The sequence below is a fragment of the Bos taurus genome, chromosome 4 (genome assembly GCF_002263795.3).
Source record: "Bos taurus isolate L1 Dominette 01449 registration number 42190680 breed Hereford chromosome 4, ARS-UCD2.0, whole genome shotgun sequence".
Taxonomy (NCBI): domain Eukaryota; kingdom Metazoa; phylum Chordata; class Mammalia; order Artiodactyla; family Bovidae; genus Bos; species Bos taurus.
The window spans coordinates 32,919,619-32,943,071 of record NC_037331.1 but is presented as its reverse complement, the minus strand read 5'-3'; the positions used below and the strand labels follow the sequence as shown (position 1 = coordinate 32,943,071).

At 40.3% G+C, this 23,453-nt stretch overlaps 1 protein-coding gene across 1 annotated transcript in view; it reads right to left on the bottom strand.

The window, feature by feature from the left end:
- The window catches only part of ABCB1 (ATP-dependent translocase ABCB1), a 103,132-nt gene that overhangs the window by 39,587 nt on the left and 40,092 nt on the right, over positions 1–23,453 (bottom strand). The window contains 9 exon segments of the mRNA XM_024991021.2: positions 1,436–1,612; positions 2,660–2,821; positions 4,812–4,982; positions 5,820–6,023; positions 6,130–6,255; positions 6,343–6,453; positions 6,597–6,710; positions 7,647–7,818; positions 20,241–20,365. Coding sequence (XP_024846789.1) covers positions 1,436–1,612; positions 2,660–2,821; positions 4,812–4,982; positions 5,820–6,023; positions 6,130–6,255; positions 6,343–6,453; positions 6,597–6,710; positions 7,647–7,818; positions 20,241–20,365 — 1,362 coding nt within the window.

Sequence of the window (23,453 nt, the reverse complement as noted above, 5' to 3'; positions counted from 1 at the left end):
AAACTAAGCCATGCCCGTGGGGCCACCCAAGATGGGCGGGTCATGGTGGAGAGATCTGACAGACTGTGCTCTATTTCTGCTTTATTGACTATGCCAAAGCCTTTGACTGTGTGGATCACAATAAACTGTGGAAAATTCTGAAAGAGATGGGAATACCAGACCACCTGACCTGCCTCTTGAGAAACCTGTATGCAGGTCAGGAAGTAACAGTTAGAACTGGACATGGAACAACAGACTGGTTCCAAATAGGAAAAGGAGTACATCAAGGCTGTATATTGTCACCCTGCTTATTTAACTTATATGCACAGTACATCATGAGAAACGCTGGGCTAGAAGAAGCACAAGCTGGAATCTAGATTGCCGGGAGAAATATCAATAACCTCAGATATGCAGATGACACCACCCTTATGGCAGAAAGTGAAGAGCAACTAAAAAGCCTCTTGACAAAAGTGAAAGAGAGAGTGAAAAAGTTGGCTTAAAGCTCAACATTCAGAAAACTAAGATCATGGCATCTGGTCCCATCACTTCATGGGAAGTAGATGGGGAAACAATGGAAACAGTGTTCAGACTTTATTTTTTTGGGCTCCAAAATCACTGCAGATAGTGACTGCAGCCATGAAATTAAAAGACGCTTACTCCTTGGAAGGCAAGTTATGACCAACCTAGAAAGCATATTCAAAAGCAGAGACATTACTTTGCCAACAAAGGTCCCTCTAGTCAATGCTATGCTTTTTCCAGTGGTCATGTATGCATGTGAGAGTTGGACTGTGAAGAAAGCTGAGCGCTGAAGAATTGATGCTTTTGAACTGTGGTGTTGGAGAAGACTCTTGAGAGTCCCTTGGACTGCAAAGAGATCCAACCAGTCCATTCTGATGGAGATCATCCCTGGGATGTCTTTGGAAGGCATGATGCTAAAGCTGAAACTCCAGTACTTTGGCCACCTCATGTGAAGAGTTGACTCATTGGAAAAGACTCTGATGCTGGGAGGGGTAGGGGGCAGGAGGAGAAGGGGACGACAGAGGATGAGATGGCTGGATGGCATCACTGACTCGATGGACATGAGTCTGAGTGAACTCCGGGAGTTGGTGATAGACAGAGAGGCCTGGCGTGCTGCGATTCATGGGGTCGCAAAGAGTCAGACGAGACTGAGCGACTGAACTGAACATGACAAACATATTTGTAACGATGAAAGAACAAAAATGTCTGTATTTGAAAACTCACTATTATCTCTTTACATTATAAACTCTAATTCTAAAGTTCTTATCCTATAAATTATCATTCATAAATTCCACCTTAGAGTTAACACGTTGAGATTTGGGTCTGTGGACCAAGCTAAGGGATAGGACAGGGAATTCTGGATAACCCTTTCTTGCTCCCACCCCTATCCCAGCCTTAGCCCACTCTTAAAGACATCAGTCTGCAGCCTCCTTTGTACCAAAGTTTCTTCTGAACTGAGCTTTCTGTCCCGGCTTTGGGATCCACGGATACTCCTGCGAGTTGATTTTCTTCTGATTAGACTGGATCTTGAATCTTGGGAGGACGTGTACAAGTCCTCAATTTTACTTAGGGATTCACCAGGGGTATTTTCTAATTCAAGTTCATTTCCTTTTGTCTAAAATAAACAAGAAATATGCATAAGTTGGTTAGGCGGAGTTAACCAATGAAATCTAATTGCTCAACAGCAGATATCAAGGAAAATGGTAATTTAAGTCCCTTTGGGAAAGGATGAAGTGGAACTGCCATTTTTTTGGTGTGATTATATTTGAAAATTGAAACCATTAAATAAGGATCCCCATAAACTATGCTGAAACAATCTGGCATCCATTCCAAGTATCTTATCTAGTCACCTCCTGTGTGTGAGTGATTTTGGCTCAATCAGATTTGCTTTGGACCAGTGACATCACACAAATAACGGTGCAAGTCATACTGTGAGACACAATGTTTTCAGTAGACATGTCAAAAAAAAGTGATAGGTAAAGTTAGTTTTAATTATATATTTTATCTAAACTTTAATGTATCTAAGATATTAGATTAACATGTAATCAGTGTAAAAACTTTTTGAGATAGCTTGCATTTTTCTTTGGACTAAGTCTTTGGACTCTGGTATGCATTTTCGACTTACAAACACTTCGATTCAGATTACCCACCACTAATGTGCTCAACAGCCACGTGTGGCTAGCAGCTGCTAGAGTGGATACTGCTGCGGCAGCTGGTTAGCCACTCAGTCGGGTCCTACTCTTTTTGCAATCCCATAGAACGTAACCTGCCAGGCTCCTCTGGCTGTGCAATTTTCCCAGCAAGAATACTGGAGTGGGTTGCCATTTCCTTCTCCAGGGGATCTTCCTGACCTAGGGATTGAACTCATGTCTCTTGCTTGGCAAGCAGATTCTTTACCACTGGGCCTCTAAGAAGCCCTTGCTAGAGTGGATAGCTCACTTTTAAGCCTTTTTAACTTTACCTTTCTCTATCCTTCTTCATTTCTCTCCTTTCAAGAGGGAAAAAAAAATCTAAAACCTGGTGTGATCCTCACTCCCTCTGCTTCCTACCCAAAAATTTTTTCCCTCTTCTCAAGATAATCAATAGTAACATTTATTTATAGCACCAAATACAGAAAAATCAGCTCATGCCTGAGATACTTGAGGAAACTGCTAGACTATACCTGCATTGTGACAAGTTTGAAGTAAATGCCTCTCTTCCCCATGAGCTCATTGTGATTGCCTTCCTCCACAATGACTCCATCATCAAGACCAGCGATGACATCAGCATTACGAACCGTGGACAGACGATGTGCTATCACAATGGTGGTCCGGCCTTCTCTGGCCTAAAGGGAAAAAAATCTCATTTTTGAATACATGAATGATTATATGAAAAAAATTCAGTAATTCAATGTATATTTACTGACCACCAATGCCCTGAACATTGCAAAACTGTGTAAGCTATATGAGGCAGTCTCTGGCTTCAGTAAATGTATTGTTAATGGTTTAAAATGATGTTTTAATAAGTATAAACACAAATATGATAGTCTCATATTAATACTATGTAAGCCTCTAAGATTCTACTCCATCTCTACTAGCCTAAGTTTACGTAATAATCAAGGTACAACACTCGAGAGCCCAGGAATCAGTCGATCGGAGCAGATACAGGCCTGCTGCGATCCGTGCCAGCCAGCACCAAGTCCCCCAGGAGGTCACCCTGTGCTCTCTCAGACATCCGGATGACCAAGACAAACAACAGATGTGAGGCAGCAAAGGCCAGACTTCAGGGTTACACTGATGTGAACTCAAATCTTAGTTCTGCTCTATATGCATTCCAGGATCTTACACAAGTCTTTAAACCTGTGTGAGGTTCAACTTATTCACATATCCAATGGGGATATTAATAGTACAAGGCTACTTTCTGGAGTGGTTGTGCTATACAATAATGCACAGGTAGCACTGTGATGTACACAGTAAGTGCTTAATAAATGATGCTTATTTCTAGGGAGAAGCATTATGGAAAAAACTAAGGAGTTAAGTAAATGTCTTAAACACCCAATCTCATTTTTATTTTCATATGGAACAAAGCCAGATAACCAGCACTTGTCTGAGATTTTTTTAACCTTTGTAACTTTCCCAATGCTTATAATTTTTCTTATTCATATTTCTCTTCAGGAACTAGCAATAAAATTCTCAGAATAAGCTAGCAAAAAGAGGTATAATGATCAGTTTGAAAAAGAGAAGCGAGAAAAAGTCCTGGAAGAAAAAGAAATGCACATCAGAAAAATTAGGTGGAAACAACTAGAAAGCAGAGAAGACGATCAAGTCTTTGGATGTTTTCAAAGGATGAGATGTGGAATGCCCCTTCTAAATGTGCATGAACAGGAAAAGGTATTTTTAAATGCAACCTTTCTAAATTCATTTTATTAATAATTTAATACATAGTAACACCGTAGAATAGAAAGAAAACACAGATAAGCAAAGAGAAGAGGAAAAAGCAGACTCAGTCGCATCTCCATCTATTCTGGTCCACAAAATTGTTCGGGATTTTTTTTCTTTTTCTTGTCTCAACAATCTGTTACGCACTCTGACAGGATGTTTAGAGAAACAGAGTTGTTTTGTTATTAGAAGAGCGGGATAGTTGGAGCATAAATGAGTTTATCTTTCAGTTCTGCCAGGAGCACTTCAACTCACAGCACTTATGGGTTAAAAGGTTTCCGCGCTCCGTGTCCTCACAGAGCGAGCCTACTTATCATCAGACACCGGAGACCAAGCACACGGTAACGGGCGTGGCCACACACTCACGTCTAGCCAATGAATGAGTCACACGGACTCAGGTACTGCAGGAAGGTCGAACTCTGTTGACGGTCAAGGACATTTCATTTCATTCCCAGCGTCATCAACTCTCTGGCACTCTCCTCAAGATAAGAGGTCTCTCATTTCCCATTGTCTTTGATAGGCATCTGACCTCTTAAGAACTAGATGTAAACCTTCCTCGTGTTGACAACAGTAAAAACTCATAAAACCTAAGTATCAGGGTGATCTCTAAGGCTAAGTTTTTAAGAGCACAATGAAGACCAACTTTCATCTGAGTCTATATTTCTCATTGTTTAACTTAAAAAAATGTACAAGTATCTTTCAATGAAAGTTTATTCATCTCTACCTAAAAATATACCAGAGAGATAGAAGTTATACAGATCCAGAGAGGCCTGATGGTTTTAATAGCTTAAAGAATTACTTAAGGAGAGATTTCTTTAAAAATAATCTTATGAAGAATTAACAATGGAATGTTCTTATGCTTACAAACCAGCTAGGATTGAACTGAGGTTCACCCACCTTATCCAGGGCCGCCTGAACCACCGCTTCACTCTCCGTGTCCAGCGCTGAGGTGGCCTCGTCCAGCAGGAGGATCTTGGGGTTGCGAACCAGGGCCCGGGCGATGGCGATTCTCTGCTTCTGTCCACCGCTTAGCTGGGCTCCTCTCTCTCCAACCAGGGTGTCAAATTTCTACAACACCAAAAACACAGGAGGATTAAACAACAGAATAAGCTATCTCAGCTCAGATTTTTAAGATGGGACGTAATCCTATAAACAACCCAAACCTCACAAGCAGTATGGTCCAGTTGCGTGTGTGTGTGTGTGTGTGGTCGCTTCAGTCATGTCGAACTCTACAACTCTGTATGGACTGAAGCCCACCAGGCTCCTCTGTCCATGGAATTCACCAGGCAAGAATACTGGAGTGGGTTGCCACGCCCTCCTGCAGGGATCTTCCCAACCAGGGAGCATCTCTCATATCTCCTGCGTTAGGAGGTGAGTTCTTCACCACTGGCACCACCTGGGAGGCCTCAAACTTAGCAATCACCACCCGAATTAAAAAAACACATCAGGTCTTCCCTCACGGGCCAGTGGTTAAGAATCTCCTTGCAATGCAGGGGACACCTGTGTGAACCCTGGTCCAGAAAGATCCCACATGCCACGGAGCAACTAACCCATGTGCCACAACTACTGAGCCTGTGCTCCAGAGCCCCGGAGCCACAACCACTGGCACCTGGGTGCCTAGAGCCCGAGCTCTGCAACCAGAGAAGCCCCCACAGTGAGCAGCCCTCGCCCGCAACTAGAGAAACCCGGCTGGCAGCAATGAAGGCCCAGAGTAGTCAAAAAATAAGTAAATATTTTTAAAAGTGTGTCTACTACTAGTTGATGCTACTAGAGCTGTAAAATCTGGAGTCATCTTGATCTGCCACCTTGGGAAGTTCCCCCAGTTTTTATTCCTTTCCTGACTTCCGATGCGTCAGGCCAGCATGCCATGACCCTCCAGCACAACGAAGATGGAGAAGGACTTACATTAGGCAGTTTCATGATAAAGTCATAGGCGTTGGCTTCCTTCACAGCTTTCTGAATCTCATCCATGGTGACATCTTCACGGCCATAGCGAATGTTCTCAGCTATCGTGGTGGCAAACAGCACCGGCTCCTGACTCACCACCCCGATAATCTCCCGCAGATACCTTACGTTGATGGTCCTGATATCCTGTCCGTCGATACTGACCTAAAATAAAAAGGAGCTGTGATATCCACATAGCGCAGATTTGTGATGTGCGATCTGCTAAGGTAAGTCAGTGCTGCAGCATCTGGCTGAACAAGAGTCATCTCACCATGCCCTCCGTAGGGTCATACAGCCTCTGCATCAGCTGGACGGTGGTGCTCTTCCCACAGCCGCTGTTCCCGACCAGGGCCACCGTCTGCCCACTCCCTACCTTCAAGTTGAGGCCCTTCAAGATCTATGAGAACGCACGAGAAATAAACTTAAACCACAGATTTCAGGACTACATACATTGTTGAACTGTTGAGTAATCATTTCATTGTACCTTAACTTCGTTTCGAGATGGATAATGGAAGTGAACATTTCTGAATTCCAGATTTCCTTTAATATTGTCGGGTTTGTGCCCAGTGTTTGAATAGCTGTCGATGCTTGGTTTCTAAACAGAATAAAATGTCAGAAGGTTACAGCAACTACTAGGTTACAATAAATACTTTCAATTACATTTGTGGAGAGCTGAATAAAAGTGATAAAGAAATAGACTGTTTTAGACAGATAGATAAATGGCCAGCCCAGACTTACGTGATCAATGATCTTGAAGACTTCATAAGCTGCTCCTCTTGCGTTTGCAAATGCCTCAATGTTTGGAGATGCCTGTCCAATACTAAAAGCTCCAATTAATACAGAAAAGAAGACCTGAGGAATGTGAAGTAAAAGCATTGAATTACTTAGTATTTAGCATGCTTTTTTCATACTTTTAACATCATTAAATTTTTACATGGCAAGATAACATATGAATACTGACTATTAAAACTATTATTTTTAAAATTGAAGTACTTTTCAGTTGAGAATGCTGAATTAGTCTTACTGGATCTGTGAAATAATAAATTCCATATGACTGGAATATTTTCATATGTCTTCAAAGACCAAGAATTTTTTGAGAGCATCAGTAGGGTATAGTGGAGATAAACCCTATTACGAGACTCAGAAACCTGAGGTCTGAACCCTGGATTAACCACTAAATGGCTGTATGTCTTCAGGTGATTCTTCGACAGTCTGAACTTCAATTTCTTTATTTGCAAAAAGAGACAAGATTCTGTTTTCCCTACCAAGCAATCTTAGTGTTGTTGTATCAAGTGGAACAGTACATAGGAAAATATTTTGTAAATATTTTGCCCAAATCAGTTTCTTATCATACATTTGACGCTGTTTCTCTACAGGTGTTAAAGAGGACTAAAGTCACTGTTCACTTCTTTGTAAATCACACAGTAGTTATATTATCCAACAACTTACAGAGAAGAAATTTTGCTAAGAGTTTCTATATTCACTTTCTCGATTAGCCCTTACAACAACACTAAAAGTTATGGCGTCTTACTCCCGTCATTTCCATTTTGCAGAAGATGTAACAGAGTCTTCAAAAGTCTAGGTGGCTGAACCAAATCATACAGTCAGTAAGTGGCACAGCCAGAATTTGAATCAGATTGTCCTGATATCAAATCCCAGGCTCTCACTCGCTCTTATTGGCCATTATTTAATAATTCTTCTAAAATATATTCTCCAACAGTCAAACCAACACCACTAAATTTCATTGACATTTAAAGGTGATTCATCTCTTACTATGATATCACTTACCGTGAGCACTTGTCCAATGGAATATTCTCCTGAGAGGACCAAGGAGGTCCCGTACCAGAATGCCAGGGCGTAGGACGCATAGATCAACAGAAAAGCAGCACCCATAGAGATGTTGGCCGTGATGGCTTTCTTTATTCCAATTCTCTTGGCTTCTTCCAAATTTTTGTTGTACCTGGGAGAAGTAACAAATTATCACACATGCTTGTAACGTCTTACAAAATGGGTCAATACAGCATGATGGTTGTTGAGTACTCAAGATGCACCAAGGCCTCTGATGGGCGCTTCGCATGTATTTTCTCCCTTTTTCCCACAGGTTGACCCTATGATGTTAGTACTATTTTAATCTCTTTGTGCAGAAAAGGAAACTGAGGCCTTATGGAAATTAAGTAATTTGTGGAGGCATGTTCTAAAAGCACCTTCTCTGGCCTTAGCAATAGTGAAATAAAAGAAGTAATACTTAGCAAACTTACAGCACTTGCACTGTTTCATAGAAGACAAAACACAAGCTATGAAAACACTTGTGTTTTCCCTTTAAAATCTGCATGCATTTTAAATGTATCAATAAAATGAAGATGTAATGCTAGAAAGTACTCAATACAGACGTGTGTGGGGATGTGGACCTAGAGACTGTCGTACAGAGCGAAGTCAGTCAGAAGAAAACAAGTATCATATATTAACACAGATATGGAATTGAGAAAAGTAGTGCAGACGATCTTATTTGCAAAACAGAAATAAAGACACAGACGTAGAGAACATGCAGACACCAAGGTGGGGAAGAGATGGGGTGGGATGAATTCGGAGGTTTGGACTGACACATACACAACTACTGATACTATGCGTAAAACAGATAACTAATGAGCACAGGGAACTCTACTCAGTGCTCTGCGGTGACCTAAATGGGAAAGAAATTCAAAAAAGAGGGGATACAGGGGGGGTGTGTGTGTGTGTATACATATATATATCTGATTCTCTTTGCTGTATGACAGACACTAGCACAACATTATAAAGTAACTATACTCCAATAAAAATTAATTTTAAAAAAAGAAAGTACTCAATACAAGTAAGTCCTTGAAACCTCTGCACATCAAGGATGAAGGCAGTTTGCTCCCTGCCCTGCCTCCTTCTGGGCCTGCTGGAAGGACCAAATGAGAAAAACACATGTGTAGGAGCAATCTGAGTGCTCTGAACTGCCATCTAAGACTTTTTACATGTGAATAAACCGTGTCCTGTGCTAAGTCCTGTCCGACTCTTTGCAACGCTAAGGATTGTAGCTCTCCAAGCTCCTCTGTCCATGGGATTTCCCAAGCAAGAATACTGGAGTGGGCTGCCATGCCCTCCCCTCCAGAGGGGATCTTCCTGACCCAGGGATCGAACTCAGGTTCCTGTATTGCAGGCGGATTCTTTACCATATGAGTAAAGAATTAATCATTCTTTACTCATATGGTAAAGCAAATACAGGGGATTACACAAAAAAGGGCTAAACCAAGGAAGCAAACAAAAACCAAAGCAATGTTGGAGCCCATTGAGACACATTTCCCTCTCATTCTAATGATTTAACATAATTTGAGCACTTTTTAAACCCTGGGGAAGTGGTTAATTTCTGATATTCAAATTAAAGAAGATAGGTGCATAGCAGACTGTTCCGCTTAAGAAGACAGATACGGAGATAAGTGAATGGGGATCAGATTCAAAGAAAAAGAAGGATCTTTGCAGATACAGAACGATGGTAAAACAATCAGACAGAACAGACTGTAACTGAGCCCTAAATCTGTCCTTATTCTCTTAAAACAACTCCCTACAGGACATCAGAACATTGCCTTGCAGACAGAGGAGCTCATAATTGCGGAAATGAAAGAGTTTATTTCTAATAGGATGTATATTTTGAGTTCTTTGATCCATAAACACATGATGTTATAAACATTATACACTATTATATTAATTTTTTGGAGGATTTGTTCCATTTGAGAATGTACAAGCAGAGGTCAAGCCCTGCTCAGATATGAACACGTATTCTTTCATGACCTCATGACATTTAAAAACTACCTCACCAATAACCAGTTACCAAAGCATGGCATGGCCCAATGAAATTTACATGATTACTTCCTAAAGAGTAAATTTAAATGGAACTTTATAGTGATAAAATGGTAATACATTATGAAAGTTTCTCCCTCCAAAAAATGTAAATCTCCAACTAGCCAGTTATAACACTTGACCAGGAAATTATTTTTGAGAAATGTGCTTCAATGGTTGAATATACATGTCTCCCACTTTATGAGCTGATGTGATATGAAAGTACCACTGGGCATAAATTATACACGATTACACTTAAGGAACTTTAATGCTTATGACTCACACTTTGTTTTGCCTTTATTTCAGTTCTTGCTTACCGAGACTAACGTAGAAATCACTGTGATATGCTGTGTCCCAAGCAGCCAGAGGAAACTTTTGCACAGGAAGAAGCAACAAGGAAGAAAATCACTTAGATGCCAGAAAAGATAAATGAAAAAAAAGAAGTGGGTAAGGAAGGAGGAGAACCAAACACTACTCCTTTTGCAAAGGCTTTCTCATTAGCTTGTCAACAAAAATGTCACATGTACAAAATTAGATATTAAAATCATCAATTCATTAAAAACTATAGTATCAAAATGGCAAAGTAGGATTTCCTAAAAGGGGTCAAAGTTACATAACAAAACACTAACAATTAGAAAAAACTATTCTTCTTAAGTAATACGAACACATTTATCAATGATGCAAATAGCCACCTTTGAGAGCAAGGAAAAATTTCTGCTGTGTGTGCGTGTGTGTTAGTCACTCAGCTGTGTCCGACTCCTTGCAACCCCATGGACTCTAGCCAGCCAGGCTCCTCTGTCCATGGGATTCTCCAGGAAAGAATACTGGTGTGGATAGCTACTCCCTTCTCCAAGGGATCTTTGCAACCCATGGATCAAATCCAGGTCTTCTGCATTCCAAGCAAATTCTTTACCATCTGGGCCACCAGGGAAGCCCCACTGTATGCTACTGAATTAAATTCCCCAATTCTGAAAGAATTTGAGAGATCTTACTGTACCTGCTAATTTGAAGAGAAAATCAGAGTAAGACCCTAATTACCTGTCTATGTGGAAGCAGCAAAGGGAAGGGTAAGAACTAGAAGGAAAACTGAAGAATTATATTTGGTCTAAGAATAGCTTTAATAATTCTATTATTGCTGTTGTTCAGCCACTAAGTCGTGTCTAACTCTTCTGCCATCCCATGGACTGTAGCCCACCAGGCTCCTCTGTCCATTGGATTCTCCAGGCAAGAATACTGGAATAGGCTGCCATTTCCTTCTCCAGGGGATCTTCCTGACCAATGGATCAAACCTGCATCTCTCACATTTCATGAATTGGCAGGCGAATTCTTTACCACTGAGTCACCTGGGAAGCCCCTTAATAATTCTACTTCCAAATTAAATCCCAAATCCAGGGACTTATCATCCTTCTCCTGGAACACTTCAACAGTTTTCTGAGCAGTTCAAATTTTTGACAGCTCTCATCCATTCACCTCTCCGCCCTCCTGCGCCCGCGCAGCTGCCGCTCCTTGGACATGGGGTTGCTCTTCTCGGCCACCACCCCTGACCTCGGGCGTGGCGAAACTCCTCTTGGTCACCGCGCCTGACCTCCGGAGAGGGTTAGCTCAGGAGAGTTACTCCATGTTCAAGGTCAGGACAGGAGGCCCTGAGGAGATACCCCTCGTCCAAGGTAAGAGAAACACAAGTAAGACAGGAGGTGTTGCGAGAGGGTTTCAGAGGGCAGACACACTGAAACCATACTCACAGAAAACTAGTCAATCTGATCACACGGACCACAGCCTTGTCTAATTCAATGAAACTAAGCCATGCCGGGTGGGGCCACCCAAGACGGGCGGGTCACGGTGGAGAGGTCTGACAGAATGTGGTCCACTGGAGAAGGGAATGGCAAACCACTTCAGTAATCTTGCCTTGAGAACCCCACCAAAGTATGAAAAGGCAAAATGATATGCTACAGAAAGAGGAGCTCCCCTGGTTGGTAGGTGTCCAATATGCTACTGGAGATCAGTGGACAAATGACTCCAGAAAGAATGAAGGGAGAGAGCCAAAGCAAAAACAATACCCAGTTGTGGATGTGACTGGTGACAGAAGCAAGGTCCGATGCTGTAAAGAGCAATATTGCATAGGAACCTGGAATGTTAGGTCCATGAATCAAGGCAAATTGGAAGTGGTGAAACAGGAGATGGCAAGAGTGAACATCGACATTCTATGAATCAGTGAACTAAAATGGACTGGAATGGGTGAATTTCACTCAGACGACCATTATATCTACTACTGTGGGCAGGAATCCCTTAGAAGAAATGGAGTAGCCATCATGGTCAACAAGAGTCCGAAATGCAGTACTTGGAGGCAATCTCAAAAATGACAGAATGAACTCTGTTTGTTTCCAAGGCAAACCATTCAATATCACAGTGATCCAAGCCTACGCCCCAACCAGTAACGCTGAAGAAGCTGAACGGTTCTATGAAGACCTACAAGATCTTTTAGAACTAAAACCCCAAAAAAAGATGTCCTTTTCATTACAGGGGACTGGAATGCAAAGGAGGAAGTCAAGAAACACCTGGGGTAACAGGCAAATTTGGCCTTGGAATACGGAATGAAGCAGGGCAAAGGCTATTTGCTAAGAGAATGCACTGGTCATAGCAAACACCCTCTTCCAAAAACACAAAAGACGACTCTACACGTGAACATCACCAGATGGTTGACACTCAAATCAGATTGATTATATTCTTTGCAGCCAAAGATGGAGAAGCTCTATACAGTCAGCAAAAACAAGATGGGGAGCTGACTGTGGCTCAGATCATGAACTCCTTATTGCCAAATTCAGACTTAAATAGAAGAAAGTAGGGAAAACCACTAGACCATTGAGGTATTACCTAAATCAAATCCCTTATGATTATACAGTGGAAGTGAGAAAAAGATTTAAGGGACTAGATCTGACAGAATGCCTGATGACATATGGACAGAGGTTCGTGACATTGTACAGGACACAGGGGATCAAGACCATCCCCATGGAAAAGAAATGCAAAAAAGCAAAACGGCTGTCTGGGGAGGCCTTACAAATAGCTGTGAAAAGAAGAGAAGTGAAAAGCAAAGGAGAAAAGGAAAGATATAAGCATCTGAATGCAGAGCTCCAAAGAACAGCAAGGAAAGATAAGAAAGCCTTCCTCAGCAATCAATGCAAAGAAATAGAGGAAAACAACAGAATGGGAAAGACTACAGATCTCTTCAAGAAAATTAGAGATACCAAGGTAATATTTCATGCAAAGATGAGCTCGATAAAGGACAGAAATGGTGGGGACCTAAGAGAAGCAGAAGATATTAAGAAGAGATGGCAAGAATACACAGAAGAACTGTACAAAAAAGATCTTCACGACCAAGATAATCACGATGGTGTGATCACTCACCTAGAGCCAGACATCTTGGAATGTGAAGTCAAGTGGGCCTTAGAAAGCATCACTACGAACAAAGCCAGTGGAGGTGTCAGAATTCCAGTTGAGCTATTTCAAATCCTGAAAGATGATGCTGTGAAAGTGCTGCACTCCATATACCAGCAAATGTGGAAAACTCTGCAGTGGCCACAGGACTGGAAAAGGTCAGTTTTCATTCCAATCCAAAGAAAGGCAATGCCAAAGAATGCTCAAACTACCGCACAATTGCACTCATCTTACACACTATTAAAGTAATGCTTAAAATTCTCCAAGCCAGGCTTCAGCAGTACGTGAACCATAAACTTCCAGATGTTCAAGCTGGTTTTAGAAAAGGCAGAGGAACAAGAGATCAAATTGCCAACATCAGCTGGATCATCAAAAAAGCAAGAAAGTTCTGAAAAACATCTATTTCTGCTTTAATGACTATGCCAAAGCCTTTGACTGTGTGGATCACAATAAACTGTGGAACATTCTGAGATGGGAATACCAGACCACCTGACCTGCCTCTTGAGAAACCTATATGCAGGTCAGGAAGCAACAGTTAAAACTGGACAAGGAACAACAGACTGGTTCCAAATAGGAAAAGGAGTACGTCAAGGCTGCATATTGTCATCCTGCTTATTTAACTTGTATGCAGAGTACATCATGAGAAACGTGGGGCTGGAAGAAGCACAAGCTGGAATCAAGATTGCCAAGAGAAATATCAAGAACCTCAGATATACAGATGACACCACCCTTATGGCAGAAAGTGAAGAGGAACTAAAAAGCCTCTTGCTGAAAGTGAAAGAGAGTGAAAGTGTTGGCTTAAAGCTCAACATTCCGAAAAATAAAATCATGGCATCCGGTCCCACCACTTCACGGGAAAGAGATGGGGAAATAGTGGAAACAGTGTCAGACTTTATTTTTCTGGGCTCCAAAATCACTGCAGATGGTGATTGCAGCCGTGAAATTAAAAGACACTTACTCCTTGGAAGGAAAGTTATGTCCAAGCTAGATAGCATATTCAAAAGCAGAGACATTACTTTGCCAACAAAAGTCCGTCTAGTCAAGGCTATGGTTTTTCCAGTGGTCATGTATGGATGCGAGAGTTGGACTGTAAAGAAAGCTGAGTGCTGAAGTATTGATGCTTTTGAACTGTGGTGTTGGAGAAGACTCTTGAGAGTCCCTTGGACTGCAAGGAGATCCAACCAGTCCATCATAAAGGAGATCAGTCCTGGGTGTTCATTGGAGGGACTGATGTTGAAGCTGAAACTCCAGTACTTTGGCCACCTCATGCGAAGAGTTGACTCATTGGAAAAGACCCTGATGCTGGGAGGGATTGGGGGCAGGAGGAGAAGGGGATGGCAGAGGATGAGATGGCTGGATGGCATCACCAACTCGATGGATGTGAGTCTGAGTGAACTCAGGGAGTTGGTGATGGACAGGGAGGCCTGGCGTGCTGCATTTCATGGGGTTGCAAAGAGTTGGACACAACTGAGTGACTGAACTGAACTGAACTGATCCACTCACCAGACCAATTATAGACAGAAAAACGATTTTAAAACATAAACTAGACATCATTCCTTTGTTTAAATGCCTCAACTGCTTCCCTGTGCCCTTGGAGTTAAATCCTGACTCCTTACCAGGACATGTAAATCCCCATGTTCTGGCCCCCACTCACCCTCAATAGCCCCTCTTCACTTCAATCTCCTCTGACTCAACCGAGCTCCAGTCACACAAGCCTTAGGATATTTTCTAGAATATACCAAAGTCTCTGCCATCTCGGGAAACCTGGAAGACTCTTGTGTCCCTACCCGACTACAGCAGGCTTTTTCTTTTCCCTCAAGTACCAGCCTCCAGGAAACCTCAAATATCCAACACGCGTGCCTTCCGTGACCACCATGGTTAAAGTAAACTTGTTCTGCTCACCCTCATCAGCACATTCTTTGATTCCTTCAAAACACATTTAAACAATTCATGATTTAATTCATGTCTTTGATGATTTTTTTCTTCCTTCCTGCTCTCCTCCCTCCCTTCCTTCTCTTTTCTTCCACCTTATTATTTTGACCAGGGATCATATGAGGGCAAAAAAGGCAAAGATAAAGCAGCATATCAAGATGTCCAAGACATACAGACCTCCTACAACTCACTGCCTGAGGAACTGTGCTAATTCTTTTACAAGGTTCGCATCAACAGGGAAGGTAAGTGTAGTGTTCTAAATACAAACTGATGAAGCATTAGGAATTACCTGAAAACTTAAACAGAGGAATATGATTATGACCTGAAACTTCCTTTTCTTAGGTTTTTAACTGTTCAAAACACTTTTACATTTACTTTTTGAATAATCATTATAAGAATAGTTAATAAAAACAGCTTTTCAAGGAAATTCTGATACGAATACCAAACAACATCACCTAATGCATAAGAAAATTAAAATTGAATAAAATTCAGAAAAGTATTTCTGTCATATTCTGGAGGGTTTAACATAATTATATTCATATTTGAGAAAACATTTCTAAATTTTAATTTTAACAGATAATTGATTTTTAAGCTTCTTGATGTTAAAAAAAAAAACAAAAAAACACCAGTGAGGGCTACTTTGGGTTTTTCAAAATTTATTATAATTTTTGAAGACCTGGTTACTTATTTGTATCAACTTAAAAAAAAAACACTGCTTAACTGAATCAGTTTAATACCAGAATTAAAACTCTATAAGAATGTCAGCATTTAATATATGAATAATGCTAGAATGTATAAAGAAATCAGCCTGAGCACTGATTTTAACAAAGATATTTTTCTTGCTATTTTTTATTCAAAGATGGGAGAAGGAAATGGCAACCCACTCCAGTATTCTTGCCTGGAAAATTCCACGGACAGAGGAGGCTGGCAGGCTATAGTCCACAGGGTCACAAAGAGTCTGACATGACTAGGCAACTTTCACTCACTGCCAACACACAAGTGAAAACCCAGAGCCTAGCACAGTGCTTTGCATGTGGTAGATGCTGAACAAATTTGCCAAATGAACTGAACGTTCCGGAAATGGCCAAGCTGGAGAGAACCTTAGGCCATCAGGTTGTAGTCTTGAGTCTACTCCTGATATTCACGAAAAAGTAATTTCCAATAATTTCCAATTTTCTAGGGGACCTTTCAAAGACAGAGTCCAGTAAATAACATCTTCTGAAGAAATAATTCTACACATAAAATGAATCTTTGAATATAACTGTGTAAGCCCATTTGCTTGTTAAAAAGTTGATCACTATCTTCTATAAAAAACAGAACAAAAAAATCTGTATCTAATTACTTCAGTTCAGTTGCTCAGTCATGTCCGACTCTTTGTGACTCCATGAACTGCGGCACGCCAGGCCTCCCTGTCAATTACAACTCCTGGAGTCTACCCAAACCCATGTCCATTGAGTCAGTGATGTCATCCAACCATCTCATCCTCTGTCGTCCCCTTCTCCTCCTGCCCCCTATCCTTCCCAGCATCAGGGTCTTTTCCAATGAGTCAGCTCTTCGCATCAGGTGGCCAAAGTATTGGAGTTTCAGCTTCAACATCAGTCCTTCCAATGAACACCCAGGACTGATCTCCTTTAGGATGGACTGGTTGGATCTCCTTGCAGTCCAAGGGACTCTCAAGAGTCTTCTCCAACACCACAGTTCAAAAGCATCAATTCTTCGGTGCTCAGCTTTCTTTATAGTCTAACTCTCACATCTATACATGACTACTGGAAAAACCATAGCCTTGACTTGACGGACCTTTGTTGACAAAGTAATGTCTCTGGTTTTTAACATGCTATCTAGGTTGGTCATAATTTTCCTTCCAAGGAATAAGCGTCTTTTAATTTCATGGCTGCAATCACCATCTAATTACTTAGATCTAATTACCTCAATCACTGCATTAAAAAAATACTTTCAATTCCTTTCAACTTTCAGTGAACTAAAATAAGATTTATCTAAGTTTTGAATATTGGACTTGACACCTTTCCCTCCTTACACCCAGGTTATACATCATTATAGTTTTTCATTGCTAATAATATCTTCTAAAATTATCATGTTCTTCAAATTTTGGATGCCATTAATCTAAGAAGTATTATAATTGTGTTATTCTATGCAACATTAATAAAGGAGTTTAACAGAACTCTCCATATACAGCAGGGACCCAAAAGGCTACAGCCTGAATATAATAAGCATGTACACCATGGAAAGTGACAGCAGGAGAGCCTGCTTGTCTCAACCTTGACAACAGATGAAGGGTCGGGGGGAAAACATGTGCCCTGGGAACCGGAACCATAAAAGGCAATGCTTATACAGCATTCACCCTTCAAATGAAGGGTGAGGGGAAAACATGTCCCCTGGGAACTGGAACCATAAAAGGCAATGCTTATCCAGGTCTGAAAAATATGAATTCACTAGTGCGGTTCAAAAACTCCTAGACAAAGAATATAATGTACACGGGCTCAGGTTAATAGTGCCCCCAGTGAGTGGCAGAAGCAAACACAAATCCTTCTTGCAAGAACTCAGCTTCTCAATCCAGACCCACAGCAATTGTAAGATGACTCTGATTGTAGGATTTGTCTCAATTTCAGAGTTGATGAATTGTAAGAGAAAAATGTGCATCCTAGAATTGACGGAACACTACATGTTCTCTAACTGTTCACTGCTGTTCACAGGAATGCCATTTTTACCCCTGAACTGTCAGCAGGTACCCAGAGGCCTTCCCGTACATTGTTGGTCTGCAGACCTCATTACACTGTTACTAGAGTTGCTGTGTAGACAATCACATACTCTATACAGAATGACAGTTTTGCTTTTTGTTTACCAACCTAATAACTTTTCTTTTTTATTATTCTTACTCTTATTTTTTCCTTAATTTTATTATCTTGTACCAATACAACTCTAAATAGAAATGGTGCTAGCAGACTTGTTTCATTATTTTAAAGGAATGCTATTATTTTACCATTTAATAAAATTTCCTGTAGGTATCTGGTACATACTCTTTATTAAATTAAGAAAGTTTTTGTCATGAATCATCTGTAATTAATACTTTTACCTCATCCATCAAAACAAAATGTCTTTCTTCCAATCAACTACTGTGGTTAATTATATTCATGGATTTTAAATCATCTTTGTACTTATGGGATCAAGCCAACAGGTTCAGAAATTTTTTTTAATCTGATGATAGTTTTCACATTGATTCATTTAGCAAATACTATCTAGACTTTCTGCATCTATGTTTTAGATGAAACTGTCTTATAATTTTCCTCTCTCATATACCTGCTATCTTGTTATGATGTCAAGGTTATACTAGCCTCATAAAATGAACTCACTCTATATATATGTTTTTTTTTGTTCTCTTGAACAATCTGTGTAAGATGGGGTTATCTTTCTTGAAGTTTTGGTAAAATCTGTCTGGAAAATTATCTGGACCTGGTGGGTTTTTGCGTGTTTATGTGTGTATGTATATGAAAGGCAAAAGACGGAGATTTTAAGCTGGATTCAATTTCTTTAATGATTATGGTTCTACTCAAGTTAGTGTCTTAAGTGAGAATTTTAACCTATATTTTTCTGGGACATCATCTATTTCATCAGGGATTTTTAATTACTGGTATAAAACTGTAATTCTTAAAATAAATTTTAAAAAATCTATAGCAACGTTTTTCCTTGTTCTCCTTCATTTTGTTTCTGCTTTAACCTGCAAAATACTACTTCATTATTTATCCATATTTTCATAAAAATTAATGATTTTTTGTCAGCCCTTTGCTTCTTTATCTTATTTTCTATTAAAATGTTTTTGCTGTTAATCCTTTATCTTTCTTATACTTCCTTTCTCTGTTATTCTTTTTCTAACTTCTTAATTTAGCTGCTTAGTTCACGAATTTTCAGCAACTTTTAAATTTCTTCTACCCAACACCCTAGTGCTACCACTGGACTCGGATTGATTTTTAAAGTGAAACCCTCAGCTTTAGGAAGAGAGAGCTCCCTGGTCCTCAGAGTATTATAAATTCAAACTCTAGCAGCACATGAAGGTGAGGCTTGCAATTTTGATTTCTACAGAGAGATGCTTTCCCTTGGTGCGATAACTAGGCAGAATCAGATAAGATTTGTCGCCCCATGTTGGTAAAGAGATTCTTTTTCTGATACACCTCTCCATTGAGAAAAACTGAAAATGAACGCCAAGTTCAAAATTTCATTCTGTCTCTACTCAGACATTTATTCAGAAAATACTTAGCTGAATACACTCTTGAAACAGTATCCTCCATGACTCTAACAGAGTATTTAACTTCCCCAAACAATATTTACCCCAACTAGTACATTAGATATGTTGTTGACCTGTGGTTGTTTGTATCTGTCCCCTCCCCACGCCAGAATTAAAGCTCCAAGAGAAGAGGGGGTTCATTTGACTGGGTATTTGCAAGGCAATGAAGCAAGACTTTCCATTTTTTAGTCAGACTCATGTTAAGGCAAAAGCAAAAACCTTCGCCAAAAATGAGATAGAGCACAGATGCTGCTTTCCTCTGAACTATGATAGGTACACGGCCATCACAAATCTCTCAGAGGACATCTTTATGGGTATGAAATGTATCATCTGAGAAAAGTACCCTGCAAACACAGTGTGTACAGCTGAAAGAGTATACAGTGAGCACTCATGTAAGCACAGCTGAGGTCATGAAATACAACAATGTCAGAATCAAGATGCCCCTGCCATGTGCCCCACTTTTATCACCAACCCCTCACCTCCCCCAGAAGTAACCATTATTTTGACTTAATGACCCCATCCATCTACCACAAAATACTCATTCTTAGAGAAACAAAAATTAACTTGATGGAGAAAAATTATCATCAGAGATATTAATTATGTTTCAGCCTTAAGAAACTATTTTATCTCACTACCCACCTAGGAGACTCTAGAAAACACTTTCAATTAGCAGATATAAGAAAATTACAACAATTAGAATCACAACTTTTCCAGAATATTAACTATGCTATAATATATCCAAGAAGCTGTTTAAGGAAACATATACATCAGAGAATACCCTTATAATCATCACCAGCAACCTGAAGGGCATTTAAGATGACAGGATTTAACATCTCTACCAACTTAAAAAAGGAGACTCAAACCTTTCAAGTTCTTTCTTTTGTCCTCCAAATGCAATCACAGTTCTAATAGCCGCTAAGACCTCTTCAGCTACTGCTCCAGCTTTTGCATATGCCAAAAGTTCTTTATCAGTAAATGAAGACAGTATCTGTTTAAAAATGCAATTGCAGATAATTTAAATTTTTTAACAATTTTACCTTTTGTACACAAATGCTGCTGGTACATAGTATACTGTACTGTATATAAATCTTTTACTCGTCTTTTGTTATGAAGCCCTATTTTTTAGTATACATATTGTAGCCATTTCTTTTTGGACTGAGATGGTATATAATAAAGTAAAATTTCAACTTTCTCACTATACTCCATGGATTCTCATACAAATAAATAAATCTGGGCCTTTGGGGGAGATTTTACATTTTAAAAAGAAGTGTATATGCTAAACATCAATAAATACAGAAAATGGGGCAGTATATCAAAAAAAATAGGTGTACTCAACATAGCAGTTGCTAATTATACTCTGGTTCAGAAATGCCAAAGTAGGAGGCCAGGAGAACACAGGGGACCCAGCCCTGTGCAGTGACAGGACCTCGAGGAGGTTTCCAATGGCAGGGAAGCAGAGCTCCTTCTACCAGGGCTTCTGAGCACGACATTGGGCCACCGTGGAGGTCTCTTTCATGGACGCGCTTTGATTTTTCTGTTTGGTCCCTGAGCATCTGTTCTCTGGAAGGAACAGTACTGGGTCCTTTATATACACAGGATCTCCTTCACTGATTCTTCTCAATTGTACCAAGAAGTAGGCATTATTTTCCCCCCTCAATACATGAGGAAATGGAACGAGAAAGAGGTCAAGTCATTTGCTAGTAAGTGAAATATCCAGGATTTAAGGCTTCACAGCATGAATCAACGGCCACTGGAGTCAATCTCTCTCTAAAACCAGCCACTGATATGTGTGGAATCCTAGAGGGCTTTGTGATTAAAATGGAATCAACTGGCATGGGCAAAGAACCACTATTTTTACCTGAAATGCTTGACTAGTCAGCCATCTAAATATTGCACACAAGAATTCAAATCAAATTCTGAGTAAATATATTATCCTCTTTCAATAAATAATTTATAGCATCTGTGGACTCATTTGTATAAGTAATAACAGCCTATTCCTTCTTGTCATAAAAAGTTCAAAGTTGTTTTGATTTTAAGAGTGCATTTCTTCCTCTGCTTGTGCGAAAGTAAAAGGAGCTACGACAGATGTAAGAACGGGTGGGTGAAGGCAAACGAGCCTTTACTAACCAGGTTCTATGTGCAGATGTTGTACTCTATGCGCCTTCTTCTTTGGTACCCAAACAACAACCCACTGATGCTCTAGACCTTCCTGACCTCTCAAAATGACCTGCCTAGGGCTGCCCTATCACATCTGCCAGAACTGCTCACAGCGCTGGGCCTGACCCAGGGAGATCACTGTCATCCCTGAACAAACAGGTCTGCATAAGGCAAGAGGTGCATACAATACAGTTTAGCTCTGTTTCTCTGCTCTTGTTGAAAACCTCAACCATCAACCACACCAGAAGCAGCTGACAACAGAAGATTAGCAGAACTATTTTTGACTGAGGAGTTTCAAAACATGCTATTCTAATTTATTGTTGAAATATCAAGTACCATTCCAACTGATTCAGTAAACCTGGCTTCTCTATGACCTTCCATAATGATAAGCATATCCTTAGGCAAGAATACAGTAGAATGTTCATGAAGTGTTTTGTTTTTTAATAGATCATGTCTATTGAAAGAAAAAAAACACTTTCAAAAACTCTCAGGAATGTTAAAAGTCAACTTTACTATTCCTCTAATATAAAATAACAGAATGCTGATACTTCCGATATTACAATCACCCACCCAAACGATATCAAATTTCACTAACTCATCCCTTCTTCCAAAGGCCGCTAATTTTTTTTAACAAAGCCTAATTGTACTAGTGCCAGACACATGAAATTGTTATTCCTCTTAAGTTAAAAGCCAACACAGGCCACTTTATATTGTTCAAACTAATACATTCAGAAGCAATAGTTTTGACCATGACAGATGTTTTGGCCTTCATCTTTGTCCCTTTTGTCCAGTGCTCAGTGTAGGTTTTTATTTCATTTTGTTTGGGATAATTTATACATGCTTTATTTTTTTTAACTTGGTATTCTGAGATAATTGTAGACACAAAGGCAGACAGTGTAGACACAAAAGAAGACACTAAGGAAGACAGTCACATCCCATAAACCCTTTATCTGGTGTTCCCCAAACAACATCTCCAAGATCTCTTCAGAACAAGATCCCAGCCAAAAATTTAACACTTAGCATTAATTCAATGTTATTCAGATTTACCAGTTTTACATGCACTTGTGAGTGTGTGTTCAGTTCAGTTCAGTCGTGTCCAACTCTTTGCGACCCCATGAATCGCAGCACGCCAGGCCTTCCTGTCCATCACCATCTCCCAGAGTTCACTCAAACTCACGTCTATCCAGTCGGTGATGCCATCCAGCCATCTCATCCTCTGTCGTCCCCTTCTCCTCCTGCCTCCAATCCCTCCCAGCATCAGGGTCTTTTCCAATGATTCAACTCTTCACATGAGGTAGCCAAAGTACTGGAGTTTCAGCTTTAGCATCATTCCTTCCAAAGAAATCCCAGGACTGATCTCCTTTAGAATGAACTGGCTGGATCTCCTTGCAGTCCAAGAGACTATCAAGAGTCTTCTCCAACACCACAGTTCAAAAGCATCAATTCTTCGGTGCTCAGCTTTCTTCACAGTCCAATTCTCGCATCCATACATGACCACTGGAAAAACCATAGCCTTGACTAGACGGACCTTTGTTGACAAAGTAATGTCTCTGCTTTTGAATATGCTATCTAGGTTGGTCATAACTGTCCTTCCAAGGAGTAAGCGTCTTTTAATTTCATGGCTGCAGTCACCATCTGCAGTGATTTTGGAGCCCAACAAAAGAAAGTCTGACACTGTTTCCATTGTTTCTCCATCTATTTCCCATGAAGTGATGTTAGTTCCAAGCAATGTTATCCTGTTAGATTCACGTGACGACGATCACAATACAGAACAATTCCATCACAAGGATCCCTCAGTCCTGCTTTCTGTAGTCACAGCCACCTCCTTTCCTACTCCTCGTTTCTCCCCTCCACACCATCCCTAACACCTGAAAACCACTAAACTGTTCTGCCTGTTATTTTGTCATTCCAAAAATATT